Source organism: Lathamus discolor, chromosome 1, assembly GCF_037157495.1.
Source record: "Lathamus discolor isolate bLatDis1 chromosome 1, bLatDis1.hap1, whole genome shotgun sequence".
In the NCBI taxonomy this organism is placed as follows: domain Eukaryota; kingdom Metazoa; phylum Chordata; class Aves; order Psittaciformes; family Psittacidae; genus Lathamus; species Lathamus discolor.
In genome coordinates, this window is record NC_088884.1 from 130,448,839 (window position 1) to 130,474,830 (window position 25,992).

Genomic DNA, 25,992 nt, shown 5'->3' on the forward strand with positions numbered 1-25,992 from the left:
TAACCAGCTTTGCCAGCAAGACCGCTGGATGGACAAAGCTTCTCACTCACTTGTGATCACACCATGAGCACTGGCTGCGCCACGAATAAGAAAAAAACAATTTCCTGACTTATGCTGCTGCAGTGTTACCACAAGACAATTCTTCCGCCTGAAATGTTTCTTTTTAGCCCCCAGTAGTAGTTATAAAAGTATATGGTGAATAGCAGAGTTCTTAGCCTGAGACCATCTGCTTCCCTCACAAGCACATACCACTCCCACACACCCGTTGTCACCAGCACTGGGGTTACAGCAAAATACAGAAAGAAAGGCATTTTCCCATATGATAGTTTACCCAGAAGACGGACCAGGGAAATGTGTTCAGGCAGAGAGGGTGTGATTATGGTAGAAACGGAGGGGAGTTTCCCCACAAGTGGGAGGCAGCAGGTTTCCAGAGACTCCAGCCATTCAGATCTTCTCTAGCCCTGTGTCTGTGTAAGATCTTGCCCCACTTGACTGGGGCATAGCTTGATTTATAAATCAGCAGTGTTACAGGGTGAGCAAGCTGTCTGTAAGGGCGCTTCCAGCTACCAAGAATCACTTTTGCCAAATCTGTTACTGGTAAAGTGACAGCTGTTAGGTATAAAGGGAGTTTACACACTTTCTGCACATTAAATCATTTGAAACTCTAATTCTGGTTATGTAGAAATTAGATTACTATTAGGAGGTTCCAGATCAATATTTTTGAAGAGCTAAATAGTATGGAGAATTTGTAATTCTGCCAGAAAGACACAAGATCATAATGAATCATTTTATTTAGCCTTTGTTACCCCAGAATAAGCAGTGTCTCTTTTGCTGTTGCAATTGCCTGGAAGGCAGCGCATCATGGAATTCAACTTTTCATTTGCTGACAGTATATGGGAGATTTCATCATTTTTCACTGCACCACGGTGGTGATTTACTTTGTGCTTATTTGTGTATTTTTGCCATTGTTTCAAAAACATTTATTTTGGCTCTGCACTTTTGGTGTCTTTATGTGTACGGTATCTAGTTGGCTACTTAAATCAAAGGGTGTAGTTGTGAGCTGTGATTTCGCTACCTTTTACCTGTTCTGTCAGTGTCTGCTTTAGAACTACAGCAGTGTTATTAAAAGGAAGAGCTTACTATGACATGAATCACCCATGTTTTTTTAAAGAGCTTGGTTCAGGTGACATGCTGTAAAGTTTAGCTAGAAATTGAAGCGAAAGATCACCTGGTGGAAGCAGCTCTGGAGTAGCAACCCAACTATGACAATGAATATATATACGGGAAAAGGCAAAGTCCACAGTCACTTATGAAAATGTTTCTGGAATTTATATATAAGACTGATTTTCATAGTTTGCTGTGTTTTATACACAAATTTTATATGCAAATTTTGTATTTAAAAAATACTTCTAGAATTTACCCCTTAACTTTTTGTTTATCATTGGACATAATTGTTTATTATCATTAATTATATTACAGTCTGTTGAAGCTGCTCAGCATACTGCTGTCCTTCACAGCCTTTGCAAAATAGTGAACACATACAAATGCTTAATTAAATCACTCTCTGTGTCCACTGATACCTCTAAAATTATCATAGATTTACTTCAACTGCTATGCTAGATCTGGGAGGGGCTTGTGGTAAAGTTACATGAACTGAAACAGTCAGACTGAAAGGTAGTTTTTGTTTCAACTCTGGCAATTTGAAGTGTATGTTTGATTTGAGGGTTAATGACTGTCTTCTTTCTGAAAAGAGAAGCAGCAGTAGTGGAAACCCAGAATGTCTTTTAAGAAATCTTTTGCAATGGAATTGTTCTTTTGATTGATACCTAACTAGACTTGATTGTCATTACAATAGAATATATCTTACTAAAATCAAGAGGGTTTTGTGGGGTTTTTTTAAACATAAGGAGGAAGAACAAAATTCTAATTCACACGTAAGCTTTTTAAGCTTATTTAAAGTCATTAGAGAACAATAGTTCCTCAGTTTGCTCTTTTGGAGCCCCCCCCCCCCCCCCCCCCCCCCCGCGTTTCTCTTCCCTGACACAGTTAGGAGAAAAAAAGTATTTAAAAGCTATTTTGGAAGCTTGGTTCCCTCTTCTTTTCCTGTCTTTCATAATGTGGATATTCCATATAATTGATAACAGATAAATTGATCTGGTGACCAAAATTCATCTGGTGACCTCCTGCTTCGTTTCTCCCTTGCTCTAAGGCCCAAGCTGCCTTTAAGTCTAGAAGCCAGGATTAAACTCCTTTTTCAAAAGTCACGACTGTGGAGTTAATAAGCATCTTACTTCCATGCATTTCATAAAAGTTTGGTTATTAGGATTTTCTAATAAAATTGTATATTCTTTCTCATTTTTCTTTGATATTTTTCTCTTAAATGTCCACTTTTGCATCTCTTCTGGCTAATATTCATTCAGCCTCTTTTCTACCACATTTTCCCCCATGGTTTTCTTTTTGTCTCACTGCCCCTATTCCTTTTTCATTTCCTCCAAAGTAAAACATGAATCCGTCTTATCTGAGTTCTTTCAAATCTGATGAAAAAGCCTCACCTATTTGTGCTTAGAAGTTTTATATAGTGTTTTCCCATTCTAAGCTTATCTTTCACAGATTTTATTAGTGTGGCCTTCTGTTCCTAGACAAGGCTGAGCATGCTTATAATGAATTAATTTGGGGGCCTTTCAGAATACTTTTGGATTTGTAAGTTTACAAAATGTTCAAGTGGTGCCATTAACCTTAACAAGTCCATGACAAAAATTCAGTTCATTTAATTAGTGAAGAATTTTCCCCCTGGCTCTTGGAATTGAGGAAATCTAGTGCTTTGCTCTTTCTTCATGAATGTCACACGTATGTCAGTAAAAGTCAGGTTTAGTAAGTAGTAAAAGAGCCTTTAGATGCTATTTTATTTATTGGGAAGAAAGGTAGTTTTTTGCAGCACTGGTCGTGTCAGCTGTAAGCGTTGTGTAATCATGACTTGTAAGTGTGTTTTTCCAGGTTAAAGGTTTTGAGAGTTTGGGGAGGGGGTTAAGCTATATGGGAATATCTGTGCTTGTAAAGTAAATAGCTTTGGTAAATTGTTTTTCTTGGAAGTGTTAAGAAATAAAATCAGAAGACAAAAAAAAAACATACACTTGTAGCTCACTTCGGATTAATGATTTTGGATAGGAACCAAAATTATCTAACCTTGAAAATGCTAGGAAATCTATTAAGAAGTCGTACATCAAACTTCGCTGTCGATACCACAGTCCAGTTAAACATGTGGTATGAAATGATTACATATATTACATGCTGTCATTTTGCCTGAATCAGGATTGTAGAACTTATTCAGTTTATAGCTGAAGCATGCTACTTTTTTTTAAATAACATTTATTTATAAATCACAATTTTTGCAGTCAAAATTAAGTGTCTATCTGTATCTGGAATAAATAGAAGGTGCTGGATGAGCAAAGCAGGAGATGGGATATTCCACATCATTTTACCTGTGTTTTACAGGCTGGTTTTGACTATGTACTCAGAGACTTTTCATATTAATTTTAGTCTACTGTCAGCATTTTGGATAGCTGAATGTTTTCCTCCCCCTACAAAGTCTTTCAGCCAGACTTCTCCATTTTTGTTTCATGTTTTTTCTTTCAATGAGAAGCTGTGACTTTTCAATGAAAACCAAGGAATTCTCTAGTTAAAAAGCTAGCCTTCAGTTTGTGAACTCAAAATGTATTTCTCCACTCATTTCCATGAGTTATCAGCAAAGAAGATTATCTAAAGCTAGCAATAACTGCATAGCTTTCTCACTTGTGACTCTAAACAAGGAAGAAAGATAATGTTTTATTAAGGTGCAGGAAAGTCTCTCCTGAATAGAAACAGGTGTGACTTTAAGTGAAACCTGTGGGCTTGGTGCTTCCCCACCCCAGGGATTATTGCTTTGGGAGACTGCTATCCCCCAGGGAAAAAAAACCTGAGCCCACAGTCTTGCAAAATATCTGAATCCCACTGCGGGGAAGCCAGGCCAGTAGCACACCACTAAAGGTTGCATTATTGTATTTTGATGTCTGCATAATGTAAGTTGAATGTCATTTCTGTGTCTCAAGGGAGCAAGCTTTTGTCATTTCTCACTGTGTGATAGCATCTTTTCCCAGTTTGATCTCCAAGTAAATTGTTGGAAATAAGTGAGTGACATTTTACCATTGGAGGCTTTTTTTGGTTTCACAGACCTCAGGTCCTAAAAAGAGAATAGAAATGATATCTGTTAGTGTCCCTGTTAACTACTGTGTGGGTTAGCCTGGGGTGGAAGGAGATGGTGTCCATGTAATATGACAGCGGGATTTTAAGTACACTGTTTCTTACAGTTCGGTCTGTGTGCATAGTTGCCATCATGCATTTTATGTTATCTTTTTTATTTCTTTTTCTTGAAAAGCAAGATTGTAATTATGTTATGCCAGCAGGTTAAATTTCAATTTCCTATAGCAGTGTTTCTGTACTTTTCTTTTTTCATCTTTCTTTTTAAGTCCCTCTGGGGAAAAAAAAAAGCCACTATTAGGAAGATTGTTTGAGGAACTAGTTTCACTATGGCTTTTTTCAATGAAGCTGAAATATTTATCTCTGTTTCAGCTTTCATAAAGCGATTAAGCCATCCTCAACTCAGTTGAAAACCTGTAAAGTTTCAGTCCATTTTGTTTCTTAAAATATCTGCCTTGTGGATGACAGCATGATCACTGGTTTTCCTTGATCCAGGTGAATTGGTTCTCCCAACCTGAGCTCTTTCACCACATATACTTTTGTAATTACCTTCTATTAGCCAGCCTCTTATATGGTACCATGGACAAAAAGGCATGTATCACTGTATGTTATTTAAAATCAACAGATTTTTCCTGCCATAATATTGACTGCATGTTACATATGTATTGAAGGGGTTAATGGAGCAGTTGCAGGCTGGAGGTGGATAGGTTGGAATGCTTTGAGAATCGATTCCAGCTAATGGAAAAAATGTTTTAAAAGTGAGCTGGTTCAGTTCCCACAGTGAACAACAGAGAGTGGAAACAACATTTAATAAACCTTTCAGAAGTAAATCCTCCGATTTTCCCTTTCACCACCATCTGTGGAAGAAATGCCTGCTTTCTTCTCAATGGGCAGTATTTCTTCCCGCAGAGTATTTGCTTTACTCTATTAGGCATCAAGAGAAAGCTCTTTATGTCCTTGGACAAAAAATATTTGAAAAATATGTTCTGTTCATGTGTCCTCTAAGACTTCGGTTTTACCGATTTTGCACGTTTTTGTTTAAACAGGTTGACCAACCAACCCTAAGATTTCGTCTCAACTGCTCCTAACTGTGTGGTTTCCAGTAAATTGAAGTTTTAACTATATGCATCTTGTTTTACAAAGAGAGATGCTTCAAATTAAAATCTCTGTTGTACTTGGATTACGGGGGAACGTTGTATCCTCTGACTTAATGTGTGTCCCCTCCATTTTAAAAATTAAGGCACTTACAAGACTTGGCAGACATATCCTATTACTTGTGAAAGTAATACATGATTATATTTGTTGTTGTTGTTTGAGGTTTTTTACTATGTAGTTCTCATGCAGAATTGAGAGGCTTACAGTAATATTTTTGCATTGCTAATTAAGACGGTTAAGGAAGAGGTTTTGTTCTACTGATAAACCTCACTGAAAAATCAAGGTTTTATTTTGCATTTGAGAATTGGCATGATTCTAAATGCAGGGCATATTTGTTGTGAACCATGAACAGTCTTTATGAAACCTGAAGAAGATTTGTGAAAACAGCCTGTAATAAAAATCACACATGCTTCATAAAACACTACTTGATAGATATCACTTGCACCATTAAGAACTAAACGACAAAGGATGTAATTTCAGTTCTGGCATGCAATATTAATCGAAAGCCTTTAAAGCATCTTGCTGATGGGAACTATGACAACATGACATTGAAGAATTACGAACTAGAGACATCTATCTTAATCAGATTTTCAAAGTAAATGCCATAAAATAGAAAGTTATTTTATCTGTCTTCACAGGGTCACATATCGTATAGGGTATATAGCTTTTTAGCTTGTTTATTTTAAAAATACCAGGGACAAAAAATTCTGCCTTTCAAGTAAGTTCAAAGTTCAGTTCATATACTTAACAAAGTTTTTGTGAAAAGATTGATGGTTTCTCTTTGCTGCAGTAAGATTTCTAAAACATTATAGACAACTGAATTATAAAACAGAGCTGAGCATGCACAGATATTATCAGTATGAAGTTGTTGAGGGGAAATACTTTGCTAAATGGACGTGAAATGTAAATACAAAGCCGCAGGTGTACTTTTAACCTGAAGTAACACTCCTGTAGATAGCCCATCTGAAAGACAGAGCTGAAGGATGTAAAAATATTTTTTCTTCAGTTCATAAAGATGGCAGGTTTCGTGCATGACTTGTTTCTTTGTCTTCTTGTGTAAAGAACAGCTTACTTACAGGGTATAGGGAATTATCAGCATGTACTCTGTGACTTAAAATACGAAGGTTACAAGTTAGGGACCACCCTACTAACTTCTAGGGAGCTCCAGCTACTTCTCTCCACTTGTCCTCTGGTAGATCTTGGACAGATACATGCCATGTCTACACCATGAGACCACTATGAGTTTCTCCACAATCAGACAAGTCTTTCTTCTCTTCCACAGCAGAAGTCTTTGTTTCTCTTTAAAAAGTAAAATATTGAGATTTAAAGAAAAATGTGCAATGTAAGTAACAAGATTCACGTTTTCTTTAACAATTCTTCCAAACTTGGGATGCATTAACAAGGCGATACAGTCTTTCAGAGCATATTCTGCAGTTAAATTCACTGGTAGTTTCTCACTCCCGGGTAGCTTGACAGGTTGTCAGACCCTACAGACAGTGTACTGATGAGGAGACAAACATTGGCCCACTTTGATCAAGCTACTTGTATGACTTTTTCCCATTTTATAATAGTATACACACACGCACAAGATGCATCTTTTGATCAAAGTGTCCTTGTCACTTCTCTACATTCTTGTCACCATATAGCTGGCACAGAAGTACAGAGTGCTTTAAGAGGAAGTCAGCAGCAGCGGCTGCAGGTTTGTTTTGCTTCCATCTGTATGTCCATTAACTGTAAAGCAAGCAAAAAAGGATAGTGCAGGCTGACAACAAATCATAGAATCACAGAATGTTTTGGGTGGGAAGGGACCTTAAAGATCATTCAGTTACAACCCCTTCTGCCGTGAGCAGGAGCATTTCCACTAGACCAGGTTGCTCAAATCAGAGTGAAAGGGCTCTCCTGTGCTGGTAGGCACTGTGTCATCTCATTCCTTGTGTTGAGTGTGTGTTTTAGATCTTTAAAGTAGTTGGCAGGGCAGAGCCTGCCAGCTCATTTGGACATGGAGAAGGTTAAACAAATTTAGAGGAATTAACCACAAAATGAGCATGTACAGCGAGTTATCTTGGATTGCCACTATAGCTTGTAGAAGACGATCAGAACAGAAGCTGTCTTGCGCACCTTTGCAGAAAAAGTACACTGAAGCAGTGGTTCATTCAAAAGGCAGATCTGTTTAATTGCAAATGGGCACTTAAAATACACGATTTTTCTCTAAACCCATAACCTTCTTTTTGTTTTCATTTATTATATACAGCTTCTCATGAAAGGTGCTCCCAGACCAGAGACTTCTGGAATGCTTGGTTTTACTTGCACTTTTAGTGCAGAATCACTAAAGCTCTGGCCATAGCGGTAGAGGTTGGCTCTTACCCTCTGTAAGCAAGGACTTTAAAAAAGAACTCCTTTGGGAGCTCTAGGAATAATTAATTAAGCCGTAATACCACTTTCTACAATTTGCAGGGATTTCCAAGATAAATCCCACTTCTGTTTACAGTACTCTTGGAGATACGTCCATGTGTCAATTAGGTAAAATTTCAAGTCCATCAAAGTGTTTTAGTGAGGAAATCAAACCAGTTCTGCAGAAATTACTTTTGACTGCGAGCAGTCAAGAGCTACCAGACCAGGGACCGGTGACCTGGAAATGAAAGGTTTTATGTTGTGTTACCAGTTTTCTAAAACGTTCAGTCTACTCCAGCTGTTTACTTCTGGTGCACATTGTGGGCATTTGCCTTGCAGTGGCAGAGACTCTTCTAAAGAGAGCGTTAAAAAGGAGCAACCTGACTAGGAAGAGTTAAGACTCTCACAGACATAGATATTGAATTACATTATGTTCACATTTGAAATGTTTATATCATAATGGAAGTCTTCGCTTTTGTGTTTGTCATGGAAACTCAAAGTTAGTGTTAATTATACACTATTAAAAAGCCTAACCCTTATCAAGTGGAAATCGCCTCTTTTTCCTAGATGAGTAGCTAGCTGACAGGTCTCAGTGATCTGTCTGTTATAGAAAGGCTATCACATAAAGTGTGCAACAAATTACTTTTTTTCATGGATACTTGGTCTGCTTTTCTCCTTCTGAATTAACCCCTTTCTCTCAGATGGCAGTAGTTATCATAATGTCTTTCTCTGCTTTTTACTTTGACATATGCATCTTTTCAGTATTCTTTCATATGCTGTTCAAATTCTGTAACAGTTAAATGATAAAATTAATTAAATGTAAATTACTTTTTGGAAAAAGGTTTTGTAAAAGGCTACAGAGTGCATGTAATTTACCTCTACAATTGAAATGGCTGCTTTGCTTCGCCGTGGATCCCTAGGGTAAATAACAATTTAAATATGTTTTGAAAAATTCATGCAACTGTAGTAAGACAGCTTTACACCCAATTTCTTGTGACTTTTCTGAGTTCTGTACATATGTTTGCATGCATAATTATCTGTTGCTGACTTATGCAGCAAATGCCTCAAAAATGTGGGGCGTTTTTGTTGCACCTGAACAACTTGAACACACAAACTGATTGCTGGGTCAATTTATGTTTGCTCCTTGCTGTAGAAGTCTTCTTTTTAACATGAATGGGATGGTTCTACAGTCATAAAGGTCTAGAGTGAGCAAGAAAATTTTAATTACAATTTACCATTTTTAGACATAAGCCCACCTGTACCCATACCTGGTTATTTTTAGTGTAAACCAGACATTGCCATTTAGATTAAATAAATAAGGATAGCATTTAAAGTCCAATTAAAGCAAAGCAGCTGTAGCTTTCTACAGTAGTTTTTAAGTATTTCAAGACAATTGTGCTTTATCAGATTAGAATGTTCTTTCTTCTTCCTGATAGCATATATGAAGGAAATTTCTAGTAAGTGGTTTGTTGTGAGGGCCCTGGCCAGGGCCCAGGACCACTGATCTTTTCACTAACCAAGGGAAGAACTGTTTTCCTCTAGGATTTCCATTTTCCAGCAAGCTGATTGATAGAGAGGAAGGAGGAGTTACAGGATCTCAGTCCTGGCCGTTGTGACACATGCAGGAGTATTTTTATCAGGAGCAGTCTCCAGTGTTGCAGAGCTCATGAAGTATGTATCTGTGTCATGAAACTCCCACTGTGGTTTATGAATTCCTTAATTATGGAAAGCAAAAGAACAGTCCTCTTCTGGCTGTGATACTGATTTCTCAGGAGACCTGTGTGAATCACTTACTGTGTATACCTCAGTTTCCCTGCATGTGCAGTGAGAGTACTTTCATAGGGTCACGGGGGTGTCGGAAGTTACTACCTAAAACTGATGGCTTTGTGCAAAAGTTGCAGTAATACTGAAAGCTGGTGCAAGATTGACGTTTCTCTAAGAAAGTGTGTGGCAATCAGAGTTAACAGTGGATTCAGGAAATCTGGCAGGTTGAAGGGAGTATCGAAAGAGCATTCCTCAGTGATCTCTCATTCAGAACAACAATATAGGACTGAGGAAATTCAGAGGAATATAGATTTTTAGCTCTATTGATTTATGGAAAATCTAATCTTGTTAGGCACAATTCTACTTGTAGCTCTTGCATAATTAGAAGAGGAGTAAATCATTCCAGATTTTTCTGGCATTTCTGATTCTGTGGAGGCTGTAGATTCCCTGCCAATTGAAGTCACCCTTTACGCTAGAAAATGTCACCTGGCAGCATGTTATGAAGAGAGACAGTGGGCTTTGAGGATGTGTGATCTCTGTGAAGTTGCACTTGCTGTGCTCTCCTCGCTCCCTTCTAGCCTGTGGCTTATGGTTACAAGCTCATCCTGCAACTCTTAATTTATTTTATACATTACTGTGTAGTTTCAGTGTCAGTAATGTTTATACATTATATAGTAGAAGGGCTTTGTAAAGTCATAATACATTTCTGGGGAAATAATCTAAATCCCGAACAGTGGACTGAGTAGCTGGCCTGTCAGCTGAAGCATACAGTGTCACTCCTCCAGCATGTTATCTGTGTACTTACTAGATCTAAGCATTTATTTGGGGAGTGCATAACTATAATTTACAGAGCCTTTACTGTCCCTCTTCCCCATTGTAGAGTGTGTGGGAAGGTCTGACCTCTCACTGAGATAAGCCTCAAAGCCTGGCGTTGTCCCCTTGCTCACATCCTCCTTCGTGCAAGAGAACATTATTTTAGTCTCTGCTTTGTCTTTAGCAATGGATGGTGCAAGATCTATAGTTCTAAAAATTATAGATTAAAAGTTTGATTTTCAGCTGAGATTTTAAATGAGAGGCGAAACTAATGAATAAGAAGGATGTCAGAATAACGTTTCACCTGGTAGGAGCTGCAGGGGAGGACAGTATGGCTCTGAGCCTGGCAACGCTGTTGAACAGAGCTAGGCAGGTAGGAGAGTCAAAAAGGGAAGTCACATCCTCAGCCAATTTTGATTATATAATTTGATTAAAGCTAAATGAAAATTATTTAATTTCACTTCTATTTTTTTCTGTTGTGTAACTAATCATTTACACATGTATATACTTACACATAGGGATGGAAATACACAGACATTTGTGCACTTAATATATTTTTATGTACGCATGCACCTATATATTATAAAATATAGGGCCACAGTTAATTCTGCGCCAGACAATAAATAGGTTGTAATCTAAATCGGATAAAATTTTGCATAGACAAGGGAAAAAACTCTTTGCTGGTGTTAGTCTGTTAACTTTCCTTTAGCTGGCTTGTTGAAATGTGGCTTGAAGCCCTTGATAGCGATTGTAATCACATGCAGTGACACACTTTGTGTCGGTGTTGGTGAAGACAAGGCAGATCAGCTGCATCCTTCCTGGAAGGTAATTTTTCATCATTGTATTGGGGATTTGGTGTTGAAAACTTCACTGGCAATGTAAATGATGTCATTATTTTAATGGCAGATTCAGCATTGCTGCCGTTTGTGACGAAACTTGTGTTGACCACACAAGAGAACTGTAAAGGAGAGTGGGGTTCTTGGAAGGAAAATTATTCCAAAGGCTGGATTTTCTGTTTAAGCTTAGCATGTCTATTCATTAACATTCTCAAATTTTCTTATGTTCATGACCTGAGAAATTGCTCACTGTTGAATTATTTTTATAGTAGTCACCTGTAAATTATTGAGAACATCCGTTTCAACAGAAATACGTTTCCTGTGTTCTCTGTACTGAGGTATTATTATTGGGTTTCTAACGGTTTTCAGTTATAACCAGTTCTAAACAGGGATTTGCTTGTGAAGATTAAACAACTAATTTAAAAACTATGTGAAAGCCTTTACACTGTGAGCAAAGTGCAGGCCTAAGACTTGCCTTTGTATTATGAGGTATGTTCTCCTACAGTAGCTTATGAAATAGATTGCAGTTTGAATTACATATTATTACATTTTTAAGTGTCATCTGTCCTTGCTAAATCATGACAAATGAAGTGTCTTGAGGGGGTTTTTGTGTGTGTTTATTGTGTTGTATAGCAAGGTTTGTCTTCTATTTATGACTTACTTACTATGGATTTTATAGAAAAGATTACTAAAACCTAACATTGATGGAAGTATTTGATCGTGGGTTCTACTGGTTTGAGGTTTGGTTTTAGGCTTTATGGGTGTTGTGTACTTTGGTTATATAAAGAGAACCAACTTCCTTTTGTTTTGATGGCCTGACTCTCTGATCACCTGTGACTTACTCCAAACTGTAGTTACATTGCATGGTGTGAAATTGGAAAATCTGTTCTGTGTGTGTTCTAATGGATGTGACGGTCATTAAGTATATGAGTCTTCTGACGTTGTAATCAGATGTGATTCAGTCTGTTAAATATCCATGAAGCAACATCTGCTTCACAGAGTGACCTTCTGCTAAAGAATACTTAGCATCTATTAGCAGATCATAGTGCAGATCTGCTTTATTTGAAATGCACTAAAATAGAGTAGCCTACTGCTGTTTAGCAACTAGCTTGTAATAATTTATTGCAGTTAAATAAAGCTTAAAAAACTCCATTAAATAATTATAGGGATTATATGCATTTCAAAAACCTTTGTATTCTATTGAAATTACCCATTTAATTTCAGGGTTGGTCTGTTAAAAAAAGCTGAAATCTAAAGGCACATTAGGGGATCTGTCAGATGCTATTTTCTGTAGGTGTTAATAAAACCAGATTAAAAAAAAAAAAAAGAAATTAAAACCAAAAGCAATTTTACCATCTGTTGTATATTAATTAGAACTTGGTGTATCAAGGGTAAATTTGCTCTTAGAGAATGTCACTGATGTCTGCTAATAGAATAATATGCAAATATATTAGATGATAGGATTATATTGAATTTCTCATTCTGCTTTGGTTGTAGCAAATGCTAAGATGGTGTATAACGAACTTTAATTTTCTTTCTTCTTAGAGCAACCTCCAAATAACCAAGGCCAGTCGACCCTGCAGCCTTTGCCACCTTCTCACAAGCAACATTCAGCACAGCATCACCCATCCATCACCTCACTTAACAGAAACTCACTGACAAATAGGAGGAATCAGAGTCCGGCCCCGCCGGCTGCTTTGCCCGCCGAGCTGCAAACCACACCTGAGTCAGTCCAGCTGCAGGACAGCTGGGTCCTTGGCAGTAATGCGCCACTGGAAAGCAGGTAATTACTTAGGTACTACTACAGACTGTGGCACTTCTGAAGAAAACATTTAACTCAATAAAAGATGACCAGCAGCAAATACTTCCCTTCATTCAGCAAACAGAACTGAAAACTATACAGTACTACAAAATCTGTCTGCTCTCTAAAATCCCCAGTGACACTCTTTTCCCTTACAATGCCTATTACAGAGTGATTGGACTCAAAGAGTATATTAATTTTTCCATACAAGCTTTTTCCTTCCTGTTCATAATCTGTGACTTTTGACTGTTGGAAGAAATTCCTTGCCTTGCTTGCCAGGTATGCTATGTGTCAAATACACGTTGCCATATAGATCGAATGCCAAGGAACTTTCAGTAATACTTTTTAGCTCTTGTATTCTGTCCTTTATAAAGAAATACTCGTGTGAGATTAGGTGTTTATTAAAGTTGCCTAGGATTTGGTGAGATGAAAGAGCTCAGTTCTGGTATGATAAATTTGTCCTCTTTTTTTTTTTTTTTGTCTTTTAGAATTGATAACTGACTCTAGGAAAGAAGCAGCTAATATAAAGGTGACACTAGCTTCTTTAGATGCAGAATGATGTATGATGCTGATTGATATGTAAAAAATGTTATAGGACTTACTGGCACAGAGCTAAGTTTACCTACAGTGATTAATTAATACTCATGTAACACTCAATCAGCGCTAATTTTTTATTAACGAAAGCCATAATATTCCAATTTAGTCATCAAACTGAGCATTTATAACAGTATTGAACCTGACAGTAATTCTTGAAAATATTTATTAAATCCCTTCAGTTCATTTTTTGAATCCCTTTAAATTATGTTTTATAGCAAAGTAAAGATAGTTCATCTGATTTTGACTAATTTAAAACATATGGGACCTTAAGATTCTCTATTAGGTAGTTTTGTCCCCATAGATGTTCACACAGATCTTCTGTCAGGCTGTTGGGAATGGTTCTTCCTTTTCTTAGTTTTGTTGGACCATCCTGTATTGCTTATGAGACATAAACATTGTAGAATAGGATTCCAACTGAAGGGATTTCATCATACTCAGACAATTCAGTACATTAAGGAGTTTTCTTACAGAACGAATAAGTTTGTAGTGGGAATAGGATGTTTGACATTTTCCAAACACTAGTTAATCTTCAGGATATGCGTATGGTCCTTGATGATTGCTCCTATTGCCATTTCTGTTTTTTATTGTGTTTGTAAAGAAGAAGACCTAAATGCCAGTTCCAACCTGGAGTAAATACTTTTTGCCAAGTAGTCTTTTCATCTTTTAAATGTTTCTGATGAAAAGCTAAGGGTATTTGAGTCTTCAAGTTTTGAACAATTGTGAATGAGCTGAAATGTGGAAATTTCACATAAAAACCGACAGAGCCCTACTGTAGTTTCTCTAATAGTATCACTTGGTTGGAACTCTGAAGGTGAAGAACCCATCTTATTTGTCATTGATTTTTCCCTTTTTGGTTAAGGTTTCCTACTGAGTGTGATTCTTAGGCTCAGTTCAACTGTATTAACAACGTTGAGATAGGTCTTTTCCTTCATCCTTTTCTCAGCCTGAAAGAAAGTTTATTTCCTCTTTGGCAATATTTTAGCTTATGCTTATAGTCAGCTCTTTTTTTTTTTTTTTTTTTTTGCTTATTTTTTCATCTGACTTAGATGACAGCCATTCAGAGGTGCAGAATGTGAATGTCAGCATATATGCATAGCTATCTTTCTTTCTCTATAGGCTCATATTGGTGATGGGGGGCGTAAAAATGACATACAGCTTGCTGTCATGAATAGCTGGGTAGTGAATAGGCTGGTTTTGTGTATGTGCATGTAGGTGAGGGGGATATATTTGCAAAGCCTGAGGGAGGTTTTAGTCCCCATCGTTTTGCAGTAGTAATGGAAGTGACTTTGAAATATGTATTTCATAATATTGGGTTCAGTTGTATTTTAATAGAATATACTGCGATTTGGCTCTGTATAGAGTTAATGCTTTTGTGTAAAGCGTAGCTGTTACTGGTTAAATGGATGAACTGTGAGGTGACAGATCGATGATGTACAACAGAAATTCCATTTGATGTGTTTTTCTAAATATAAAAAGACAATTTTCTTAAAATTTGATGAGGGGCTGAAACTGCAGCTTTGGTTATGTGAGTGTTACTTCAACTTTGATGCCCTCTTTAAATGACTATGAGGTTACTGAGCAGTGGCAGAAGTTGCCTTAATTCTGTTGGGGCTCAGTAAAATATACATTTTTTAAAAAAGAAAATGTTTCCTGCAGATTTTCTGCAAACTGAGGGATCTTTTCATTTGACATTTAATGATTTTTACGGTTTGACTTTTCCCCAGCCTGCTATGAGTTAGGTTCAGCTGTAGCAGCAAGAGATCTGCTGGAGAAGCCAGCACCATAGAACAGTATTAACTTTTGAAGAAATAAAAAAGCAGGGGATATTTTGAATAACTTTCAGTTTTGTTCTTTGAATTACTGGCTGGAAAGCCAAAATCATGCAAATGCATGACTATGTGTCAGGTGTCTGAATATTATAAATTATGATTAAGTAATTAAATATTGGTGGGGGGTTTATTATCATTGGTCTTAAAGATTTTATTCACCTGCTAGTTTTAGTAATGTGTTCTTGAGCGCCAGGATCATTAGTTGCATTCTCATGGCTTTGTGTTCTCGTAGGCTCTAAATTACTGATACTTAAAAATACTTAGTAAATCAATGCTCTACATGCTTTCTCTGTAAAATATTGAATATGCAGGATTTTGCTAAACCGCAGTCAATTACATATGATAGAGATGTGCAGAGGAGAAGTAGGTTAGAATTCATAAATTTGTGGAAAACAGTAAGCTGGCAGCATCTCTTAGAGCATTTCTCAGGCAATATTTCATTAATCTGAGGCATCGAATGTCTAAGGTAAATTTGTCAGCAAGGGGAAATTTGCATTCCAGTCAAGGACTAACTCTGATAATATTATATAACTTTATTCAGAATCTGTGCTAATGTGTCAGTGAATCAAACAAGAGCTTTTCTTGTTCTTCCTTGATATGTTCTGTGAAATACCTCATTTTTTTTGAAAGATGGCTGTATTTTATATGATAGGCTATGAGTATTTTACAGAAAATAAGAAAGTCACATGTTTTTCATAGTCTATACTGATACTGCTCAGTTTTCTCTTACCACTAACTTAAAAATAGAATGGGTATTCCTGTATTCAGTTACTTATCTAGTAATTTTAAGGAGAAGAAAGAGGGAACTGGTTGAAAAAACAGTTGATGGCTGGAAAATATTTCAGCATTTTGAAGGATTTAATCAAACCACTAGAATGTCTCAGAAGTGGTACAGACAAAACAATTCCTAGAATGTGTTCCATGAAAATCATTCTGCAGGCTTGATCCAAACTTAATTTTAGAATGCAAAGATTTTAGAGTGAGGAACACAACCTTATATCTTTGTTGGGGTGAATTGCCAATGAAGCTACCACCTTCAGTATTGATTAAGGTATGGAAAGGGTGTTGATAGTTTCCAGAGAAGTCCTAAATCAATTTGTGTAGAGGCTGATTGATTGTCTGCAAAAGCACAGTGTCGCTGGAGGTTAAAGTCTGCTCAAAGCAGCTATTTTACACATTCCACCCACTAAAACAGTATCTGGTTTAATCAAATTCAAATTTTTCCATTCTGTAAGTCTTCCAGGTTTTCACACGTGGACTTGATTAGCCATTCTACTTAAAGTGAGAAGGAACGGTACAAAATAAAGGCAGAAACTGGGGATAGAGTTCAAGTCCTGCTTTTCTGAAGATCCCGTCATTGTGGGTGTGCCACACCGCTGGTCTCCAAGTTGAGGAAACAGGACTACTTCTATTGCTGAGAGCATTAATGCATTTTTAAAGATTGACATGCCATAATTATGGGGTCAGTGTATGCACGTTAGACACATTCATGAAATCAAACAACCATTATTGTTTTGAAAGACTAAAGTTGATTAAAAAGTTGTTTTATTTTAAAATTCTCATGCAATTGGTGCTCATGAAGCGTCTGTGTTTGAATCCTAGCACACTAGGCTTGTAAGCTTCCACTGGTGTCAGTAGTGTCTTTAGAGTTTTGCTTGATCTCACTGGCATCCTTTCTGCTTAAAAATCCCATTCTGTTGCCATGAATACTTGGAATTTGTCCACACTGTGTATTTCGTCCCGTCTCTTAGTCAAGCAATGGTAGTCCAAAATTCAGTAGTGTTTGTACAGTATTCTTTGAGTTTATCATTCACCTCTTCAAAGATGTGCAGCTATTGGAAGTAAGCATGGACCCAAATTTTTTTCCAAAACTCCCTGTTTTAGGTAGGAGAAAAGGAATATGCGGTTCTAAATGAAATAGTGCCTAGCTTTGTTTCTCCCACTTCGTTTTCTCACCATTCCTGAAGAGAACCAGAGTCTGTGGTCTTTTTTTTCCTTCCCTGACTGCTGTGCAGTGTCATTTGCAGAACATGAGATCTCCACTTCCTCTGGTAGCCAGCCCTCTGCATATTTTCTGGCTGACTGGCTGTGCCAGATAGCTGGCAAGAGACTGGCTGTTAATAGTTCACTTTTATTACTTCATCTCTGGCCCAGCCTCAGCTAAACAACATCCCCTACTATGCAGTGCTCAGTTTTTAAGCCTGTCTTGCCACAGGCAGCAGCCAGGAATTTTATTCAAGGTCTTCCACATAAATAAGCAATCACCAAAGGGTAGTAACCACCTAATGGTAGCCTTGTAATGCTGTGTCTTCAAGTTACAACTCAGTATGTGGTTCAGAGGACAGCATGGAAAGCAAATAAATCTCACATTTAAAATGCAGTTGCGGTTTTGCACATCTGTAGAAAAAGAAAGTTATGCAACAGAATTAATACATTCTTTTTGTGGGATCATCCCATTCTTTAAACTGAAATTGCCACTCTAATTTCATCTTTTTGTATCTTTGTGTATAGAGAATTAGGAAATCAAGCAGTCCTTGCAAATGGTCATGACAACCTTATAGAGATGGATGTGTTTTCTCCAACATATCACGATAGCAGTTATGGGTATGTGACTCTAAGTGTTTGCATGATGCTAACTGTTGACACAGAAGGCAAGATGTGATTTGAAGGAAGATTTTGGTTGCAACAGTCAAAACATCTGAGACAGACTTCCTCATCTTTGTATCTGATTTTTTAAAAAATTATACTTCAGATAATATCTGATACTGACAAAATGGTGAACTTTGACTGCCAAATCTTGTTTGCTTTCACTTATGAAAATAAGAATGCAGTTCAGGTTGTATTAGTTCTCTATGGCCTGATTCTGAAAGCTGTTCCAAACTGCATGATTACATATTTGCCAGATCTGAGCCTTAGTTTGTAATACATTTACTACTTATCAAATGTTTGTTTTAGAAATATGACATATTCATATAGCATAGGGAATGACTAATCATAGAAGTTAAAATTATATATCTAATCTATAATATTTTTACTAGCTATTTTGAAATTGGAACTGCTGATAAATATTTAACTGGAAATAGAGAATTCCAGATGAGTGAATATTTCAATTTATTTCAGTAAAATTTATCTTACAGCACTGTAACATATCTACTTAACTTTGTCGTTAATATCTGTCTTTATATTTGAACTGTTTTGGCATTCTTATGCCATATCAGTATACTTGGTTTCTGATTCACACAAAAAAAACCCTGACAAAGCAGTACCATTGCTCTATGAGTTCCAGCCTGCTAATCAGCACAATATGCTAAATTTTAGTAAAGTAGTATTAATCATAAATTTACCATTTTTTGTTTATACTGTGTTTAAAAAACAGAGCTTTATGTTCAAATTCTGTTTTGCTATTATAAAAGGGATAAGGTGCTATTTGATTAAATGAGACCTGCATCTGCCCATTAATAACTAATTAAGCTGTAAAATATATTGACACTGTACATTGATCTGCTTCGTGCTCCAAAAACTCTTAAACCTTCACTTAGCCACAAATTAAAATTAACAGCAGGAGGAGAATGGCATGTTAAATTCAGTTAGTCACTATCAGCAAACTTAAAAATAGTGCAGATAGTTACTGGAAGACACTAATATGTTTTGTTTAAAGTAAAAATGTAAGCATACTGTATTAAAAAAGAATGAAACCAAATATTATTGTTCCCTGCAGACCAATTACCATAGAATACTGATTCAAATGCATAATTGCTGAAGTAGAGTTAATGGAATCATGCCTGGTTTATTCTTTATATGTTTGTAATGGGACCACCAAATGCAAGTATTTTAGCAAATGGACTATGTTACACGAAATTCCTGTTGGTTGATACTAATTCAGGTAACAATACAAGGAAATTTATCTTGTTTGTAATCCCTTCATTTTTTAAATTATGCTAGCAGGGATTATCTCCTGGTGTGAAAGTTGTCCAGAGATAATAACACATCGGTTCCAAAGCGTAATAGATTTGAGACTACAACATGCTATCAGCATGAAGATTCAGTTTATCAACCTCACTAACATACTGTGTCACAGCTAGAATCATTATATATTTGTTTCTTTGTTTTCATGTCATGCGTGTGTTACGTTATGATATACTATGGTTTAGTCTGTATGGCTTACAGAGACAATATAAATCTAATGAATTTGACAATTTTAGTGCTAATAATGGTAATAGAAATAGGCATTTTGCATAGAAATCCTAATGATTCATAGGCCTAGACCTAAAGAGTAGTTGTTTATAGCTTTGAAAGATTTGTGCACAGTGTATTAATTATCATAAGACAGCTGGAAATCTGAGAGTAATTTAATGGAAAGTACTGTTGGCTTTACTTCATACAACTATTCTCTAAGCTGTAAACATACATATAGTATACATGTTGACAGATCAGCTTAGTTTGAAGTAAAAAGTTCATTTTTCTGTTACCTATCCTTATAGTCCTCTCCCCAAGTTATCTAGATGTCTAAATCTGAAAAGCGAGTGTCACTGTCAGTGAATGACCATATTTGTATTTCTTACAGATGAAGCTTCACAGCGTTTTCTGTTTCTGTAGAGTCACCTAATTTTCTGGAAATTTCATATTTTTGCAGGGTTCGAGTTTGGAAACTTCCTGTTGCATATAAGTAAGAATTCTTTGCAAGGAGGTTGGCTGGGGAATTTTGTCATCTTTGGGGAAAAGGTTCAGGACAGCTGAGTTTAAAAGAGGTCAGGTTGTTATAAGGGCCTACTGAATTAAATGTGGGAGTGGAAGAAGCCAGGAGTGCAGAGTGTAAAGGAGAAAACTGGAGAAGACTGGGCACAAGAAGGATAGGAGTGAGTATGCAAATTGGTAGATGGAGTAGTCCAGAAAGAGAAACTGAAAGTGGTTAGTTAGGCAAGGTAGGACTTAGGTAAAATGCAAGACTAGAGGCTGAAAGATGAAAGGATGAAGACCAAGATTATTCCTTGTCCTTTACTGCTTGTGATAACGTGTGAAATCCTTTTAAATAGCATGCAGCTCACTTGTAAGACTGACTCAAGATTATGAGAAACCTTGGCTGCTGGTGTATGCTCTACCAATGACAGAAACCAGAAATAATCAAACCAGAATTTTTTTATCTGCGATGTCCTATGCTCAGAAGAAGCCTCTGAAGTTTCTTCAAACTTGCCTTAAAAAATCACAAGTTAAACAAAGAAACACTTTAGTAAAAAAAAAAAAAAAAAAGTCATCAACAGCATAAACTTAAGCACTCAAAATTTATGAAATTAAAAGCTAATGTCTTTCTGCAGTTTCATAACCGCAGTTGAGTCTGACATCCCAGTCAGTGCAGCTCAAGTTGAACCAAAACCAAATTTGAACAGATTCTGGAGATTCTTTCTGTCATGTTGAAACAGTTGAAAAAATAATACCAAGCACCATAGCAAAGTAAAGGCTGTATGGTACCAGCATCCAGCGTTGCACAAAGAGAAGTCCACCTCCAGAAAGGTGTATGGGAAGTGGATACCATTAAAGCTAAAGGGTCACCCTCTCCAGGGCACAAGGGGTAGTCCCCCGTCTTGTTGAATTGCTGAATGGTGGTCTCTCAAGTCTATAAATCTTGGCATGTTGCATATGAGAATGTATGAAAGTACAAGTTTTCACCAGGAAACAATAAGGACTAGAAAGCAGGTATTACCATTGTGTATGCGCGCCAAGCTGGTGGTAGTGGCTGCAACTGAGTGGCTGTAAGAGTGCTGTCACTGTCGTGACATGCATCTGGCTATTTGTGTGACTGCTGGTGGCATAGTAGTGGCAGCACAGAGTTCATCATGGGTTATCACAGACTGAATTGCAGCCACAGACATCACTAAGTGAGCTAAGGTTCACAGATCCATTATGATGGAAACTTCAGCCTGCTTGCTGCTTGAGGCAGAATCAGATCTTGTCACTGGCAGAATACTACTTCTTAACTTCCCTCTGGTTTTATATCCTTTTGAAATGTCCAGTAGCTCAGTCGGGTCTTTCAGCTGCAGATGGAATTTCAAACTTTGTTCCAACTTCTAAATTAACCTGTGGGTAAATAATGCAGCCCTGAGTCTTTCTTAAACCACATTTGCTTTTTGAGGTTGCCTCCATGTGCCTTTTGAGACATCTGAAGCAATTGTTCTCTTTCAGCTTTATGAAAGCAGCAAGGGTAGTAAAAGAGATTGGAGGAGTGCTTGTGCCCTACCTTTCTTTGATTTTGTTCCTGTGAAGCTTAACTTAATTCAATACTCAAGTCAAGAACTGACCAAGATTAGAATGCCTCGTCTCTGAGAACTGGTCAGAATATGATTCTAGAAGGCCGGAGAACAAGATGAGGAATTGTAATATAAATTGTTACTACTCACATGAACGTTTCCAGATCTCACTGCAAAATTTGGATGCTTTCTTCTGCTTTCTTCTCCTTTGGACAGAGAAGAACTGGAACAGCATGAACACTGACAGTATCAGAAAGTGCACTGTGTGAGGCTTTCAGGTTCACTCCAACTGCTGCCTCTTCAGAAGTGAGTATCACCAACAGTATCGAGAGCCAGGTCACTTACTGCAATCTACATGGAAGTCTGTGTACACACAGACTTCTGAGAGACCCAGAAGAAGCCTGTAAGGAGATACTGATATTTTTTCAGCAATACATAAGTCTAGTTCCAGTCTCCCCTGAAAGAAGGTAATGGGACAATCCTGCAAGGAAGAGTATGTGTAACTAAAATTGTGGCAGGTTTCTTTGCTTGTCTACCCAGCACTATGAGTTATTCTTTGCATCAGACTCTTCTGCTCACTTCTGCAGAGTGTGGCTTAGCATTGTTTATTTCCCTTGCTCATCTTCTCAGACCACAGTATAGGTGAGAGGAGCATGAAAGAGCAGGCTCAGCAGAGGCATCTGATTATACTAATTCTTTTGATCCTAGAGTTGCATTTACATATCACAGAAGAGAAGTCCTTCTGTGGGGGAGAGAACTAGCCACCTGAGTCTGAATTTGGAGGAGCAAATAATGGGATGTTTACAGGTGCCTTCTACATGCTATAGCACTATATTCTTTCTTACACCACAAAGGTAGGTGCATTGCAGAGGACAAGATTTATTCTTGCACACCTAAAGAGAGGAAGTTTGGGGCTCTTGTCAGTATCTAGTCCTTCAATTCACCATGTCCTGGTGGCTTGCACAACAGACTGGGATAGTGTCATGTCTGAATTGCTGTTTGAAGCTTCAGCTTCAGGTTGCTCTGCCCGACTTCTCCAGCAGCAGCCAGCAGTGGAGCAGTAACCTGCCGGAGGCCATATGTGAAAGAACGCACAAGCAGTGAGGAAGGCACTTGCAGCCCTAGTAGTACTTCTTTTCTTCTTGGCTTTTAGTCTTAAGTTAGTAAAGAAAGTGGGTCTTCAGTGGAAACCCACCCAAACTCAAGTAAGTATTGCCATATATGAAGTGGCTTTTTGAAAGATTTGAATAAGCTGTTAGAAGAGGCTTATCTCCAGTTCCCACAGATGTTTCCTCTGGTTTTGCGTATGGATAATAGCTCTCTTCTCTTTCTTTTTTTCTTGCTTTCTTCCTTTCTTTCCTCCAGACTTGATCATCATTTGATCTGATGTGATCTCAGAGTTTTCACTGGTAGTATTAATACTGGCTCTGATGAAGCAGAAATTAATATTACCTCTTTCTAAGCAATTTTTTGATTGCAGTCCTGCACAGAAAATAAACTGAGACAAATTTGCAGCATGGTGTAGTTTCTCTGCTTGCTTGGATATATGTTAAATGCAGCCATATGGTTCTGTGGAAGTTAGTCATAAGCCCATGCTAAGGGCAAACACCACCAGCTACAAGGTTTCATCTCAGAAGAATGTTAACAGGAGATGAAGACAAGCATAAAGTGTTCATAGAGAAACAAAAATCCAATTCCTGCAGGAGCCTACTGGGAAAGCTGATCTCATGCATCAGTGAACCAGAGTTTATATGAGACCTAGTCAGTAATTTCTGTTATCTTTTACATCTTCCCTGTAATGTCAGTTGGCAGAGATTAATCTTCTCTTTCCATCTGCTTCCTCAGCTCAGTGCAAGGAATCAGATTTATTGATGTTATCTATCCATTAGTGAACCAGGCGGAGCTCTCTAATGTCAAGTGGCAGTGAGGGTCATGGTCTCGCTCAGAGAACCCAGTTCAGTCCAGCATGAATAGGGTCTGTCAGCAGAACGGGGGCACACCAGTCAGTAGATGTAGTGCACTGATTGATTGTGATCTCAGACCAGCGTTTTTTCCACAGTTAATGGTATTCTACTGATTCTGACAGTTAATGTATCTGGTAAGGGGTTTGTAAACAAACAGAAAGCATGATAGCCTATTCCCAGGAGGGAAAAGTTCAGCTGGTTTGCATTAAGGAAAGTCAGAGAGACATAAATAAAAAAAACTTGAGTGAGAGAAGTTGGAGCAAACTAAAATAGCTGCAGCTATTACCCTTCTCTGGAAGGTACTTTCTTAAGATGAATTAATTTCTTTGCATGGAAATAGCCAATCAAATGCTAGGTCTTCACACAGAGATAGGCACACATTAACTCTGCGTGTGTCAATAATGATGTGTTTGACATAGAGAATGAGAGCTCCCAAACGTTGGAAGTCTGTTCTGTCTGACTTTCCTATGCCCCTTTGAACCGTCACAAAAATAAAAAGATAAAACTGCAGCTGCCCTTCTGTCTGTCTTGCTTACATTGGCCTTCTGGGGCTGCTGAACTGTTGCAGAAAGTGCAACAAGCCTTTTGAAAAGCAGAATTACTGATTCCTGCTGTCTCCAGATAGGTACATTATGAATTGTGACCTTTTTTGGACAACATCTGGTATCTGAGTTTTAGTCAGGTGAGCAAGCATCTCAGCTGTATTCATTACAAAACAGAATAATTACAGTCTTTATTCCCCAAAATTCAATAATACCGTTACATTAAACATCAAACCAAGTCATTAGGAGTACTATAGAATTCTGAGCAGAGAAGTCATGTCTCGTGAAGTATTGGTCCTGAGAGGTAAATATGTTGCCAAAAACAAAAAATGCACTAAAACTTACATTTCACTCAAATTGCGTTTGTTCGAAGTGGATTTGTTAGAATTTTTTTTGCTTATGAAAATCTGATTGATGTGTTCCTAATTTGAGATGTCTAAGGTGTAGATATTACTGCTTAATGCCTTCGAATGAGTCCAGGATAACAGATTGAGGACCTTAGCAGAATGGATAAGACCATTTGCCTGTCCTTATTTACAAATGCCTTAATTCAGATTACAATGTGCACAAATTCAACACTCCTTAGAGACACATAATTTTTAATGGAATTAGATACTGGCAGATTTCGGTTGGGTTGGGAGGGAATATTAACCTATGATCCACAATGTAAAAATGATCCACAGTGTAAAAAAACAAAAAAATGTGTGCCCATTTTATAAAGCATTTAACCTGTGAATACTGAAAACAAAGTGGTATTGCCTTGGCTGAAAGAGTCAAGTGAAGTGCAGTGATCTTTTGAGCCAATACTGGTTTCCTGTGGTGGTAATTGCTAGTATGTCCAGGGTTTTTCTCACATTGCAGGGAGAGCAGATGAGTCAAATATAACAGTTCAGTGGACTTGTTAATTACTTGAAAGAAATTCTTAGAGAGCCATGAATATACCTAAATATTTGGGGGTCTTCCGGGAACTACGGGTAGAAGCAAATGCAGAAAATGTTAGGGGTAGTTTTTCTTTCCTCTTCCACCTCTCCTCAAGTTCTTTTCTGTTCTTTCATTTTCAAAATGTCACTTTTGTTGCATTCTGCACTCAAACAACAGGGATCTGAAAAAAGCTTTCCTCAACTCCGTGGTTGCTTTTGCCTGATCCATAAAGAGGCCAATTTTGTTTTTTTGCTTCAGGCAATTACTTTTTAATGCTTTTGTATGTTTTACCCTAGAAATACGCAATTAATCAAACGGTTATGTTATAAAAAAAAGATGTCTTTATATACTGTAGTGCAAACAGTGCATACTCATTATACAAGAACAAGGGAACAATCAGTTGTATTTAAATTGAAATTGATAGAAGAAAATAAATTTTTGACACCATGCCTGCAGAACAAAACACCACAAGAATGAGTGCAAACATGAGGTTTGGATTATAAAGAAAGAGTGAACTGTTAGTTCCTCCCTGCTTTGTACTAGTCACTTTCAGACAGGATGTTGTTCCTGGTGATCTGCCCTGCTGTGGTAATTCCTGACTCTGCTTATTTGGTTACAGTTACACACAGATTTTGCACGTGTAACTGTTCTCTATCAAATAAGATTATCATCCTCCATGATTTCTGGAATGAGCTAACTTGCTCTTGTTCTGCATATGCTTGCAGGAATCCTACCGCTTACACTGTTTTTAGAAAGAGACCCCCTTCAAAAGCATGGGTCAGAGATAATTTTAACACTGAATTCTTTTTGTCGTGCCGTCTTCTGAATGTGTTAGCTATTCTTGCTCAGTAGTCTTCCAGTAGTGGTCTGTAATTATCTGAAGAGCCTTGTATCATTAATACCA

General features: G+C 37.4%; 1 protein-coding gene across 1 annotated transcript in view; it reads left to right on the top strand.

The window, feature by feature from the left end:
* The window catches only part of TENM3 (teneurin transmembrane protein 3), a 422,372-nt gene that overhangs the window by 270,140 nt on the left and 126,240 nt on the right, over positions 1–25,992 (top strand). The window contains exons 5-6 of the mRNA XM_065695099.1: positions 12,738–12,975; positions 17,931–18,023. Coding sequence (XP_065551171.1) covers positions 12,738–12,975; positions 17,931–18,023 — 331 coding nt within the window. The remainder of the gene's footprint in view (positions 1–12,737; positions 12,976–17,930; positions 18,024–25,992) is intronic.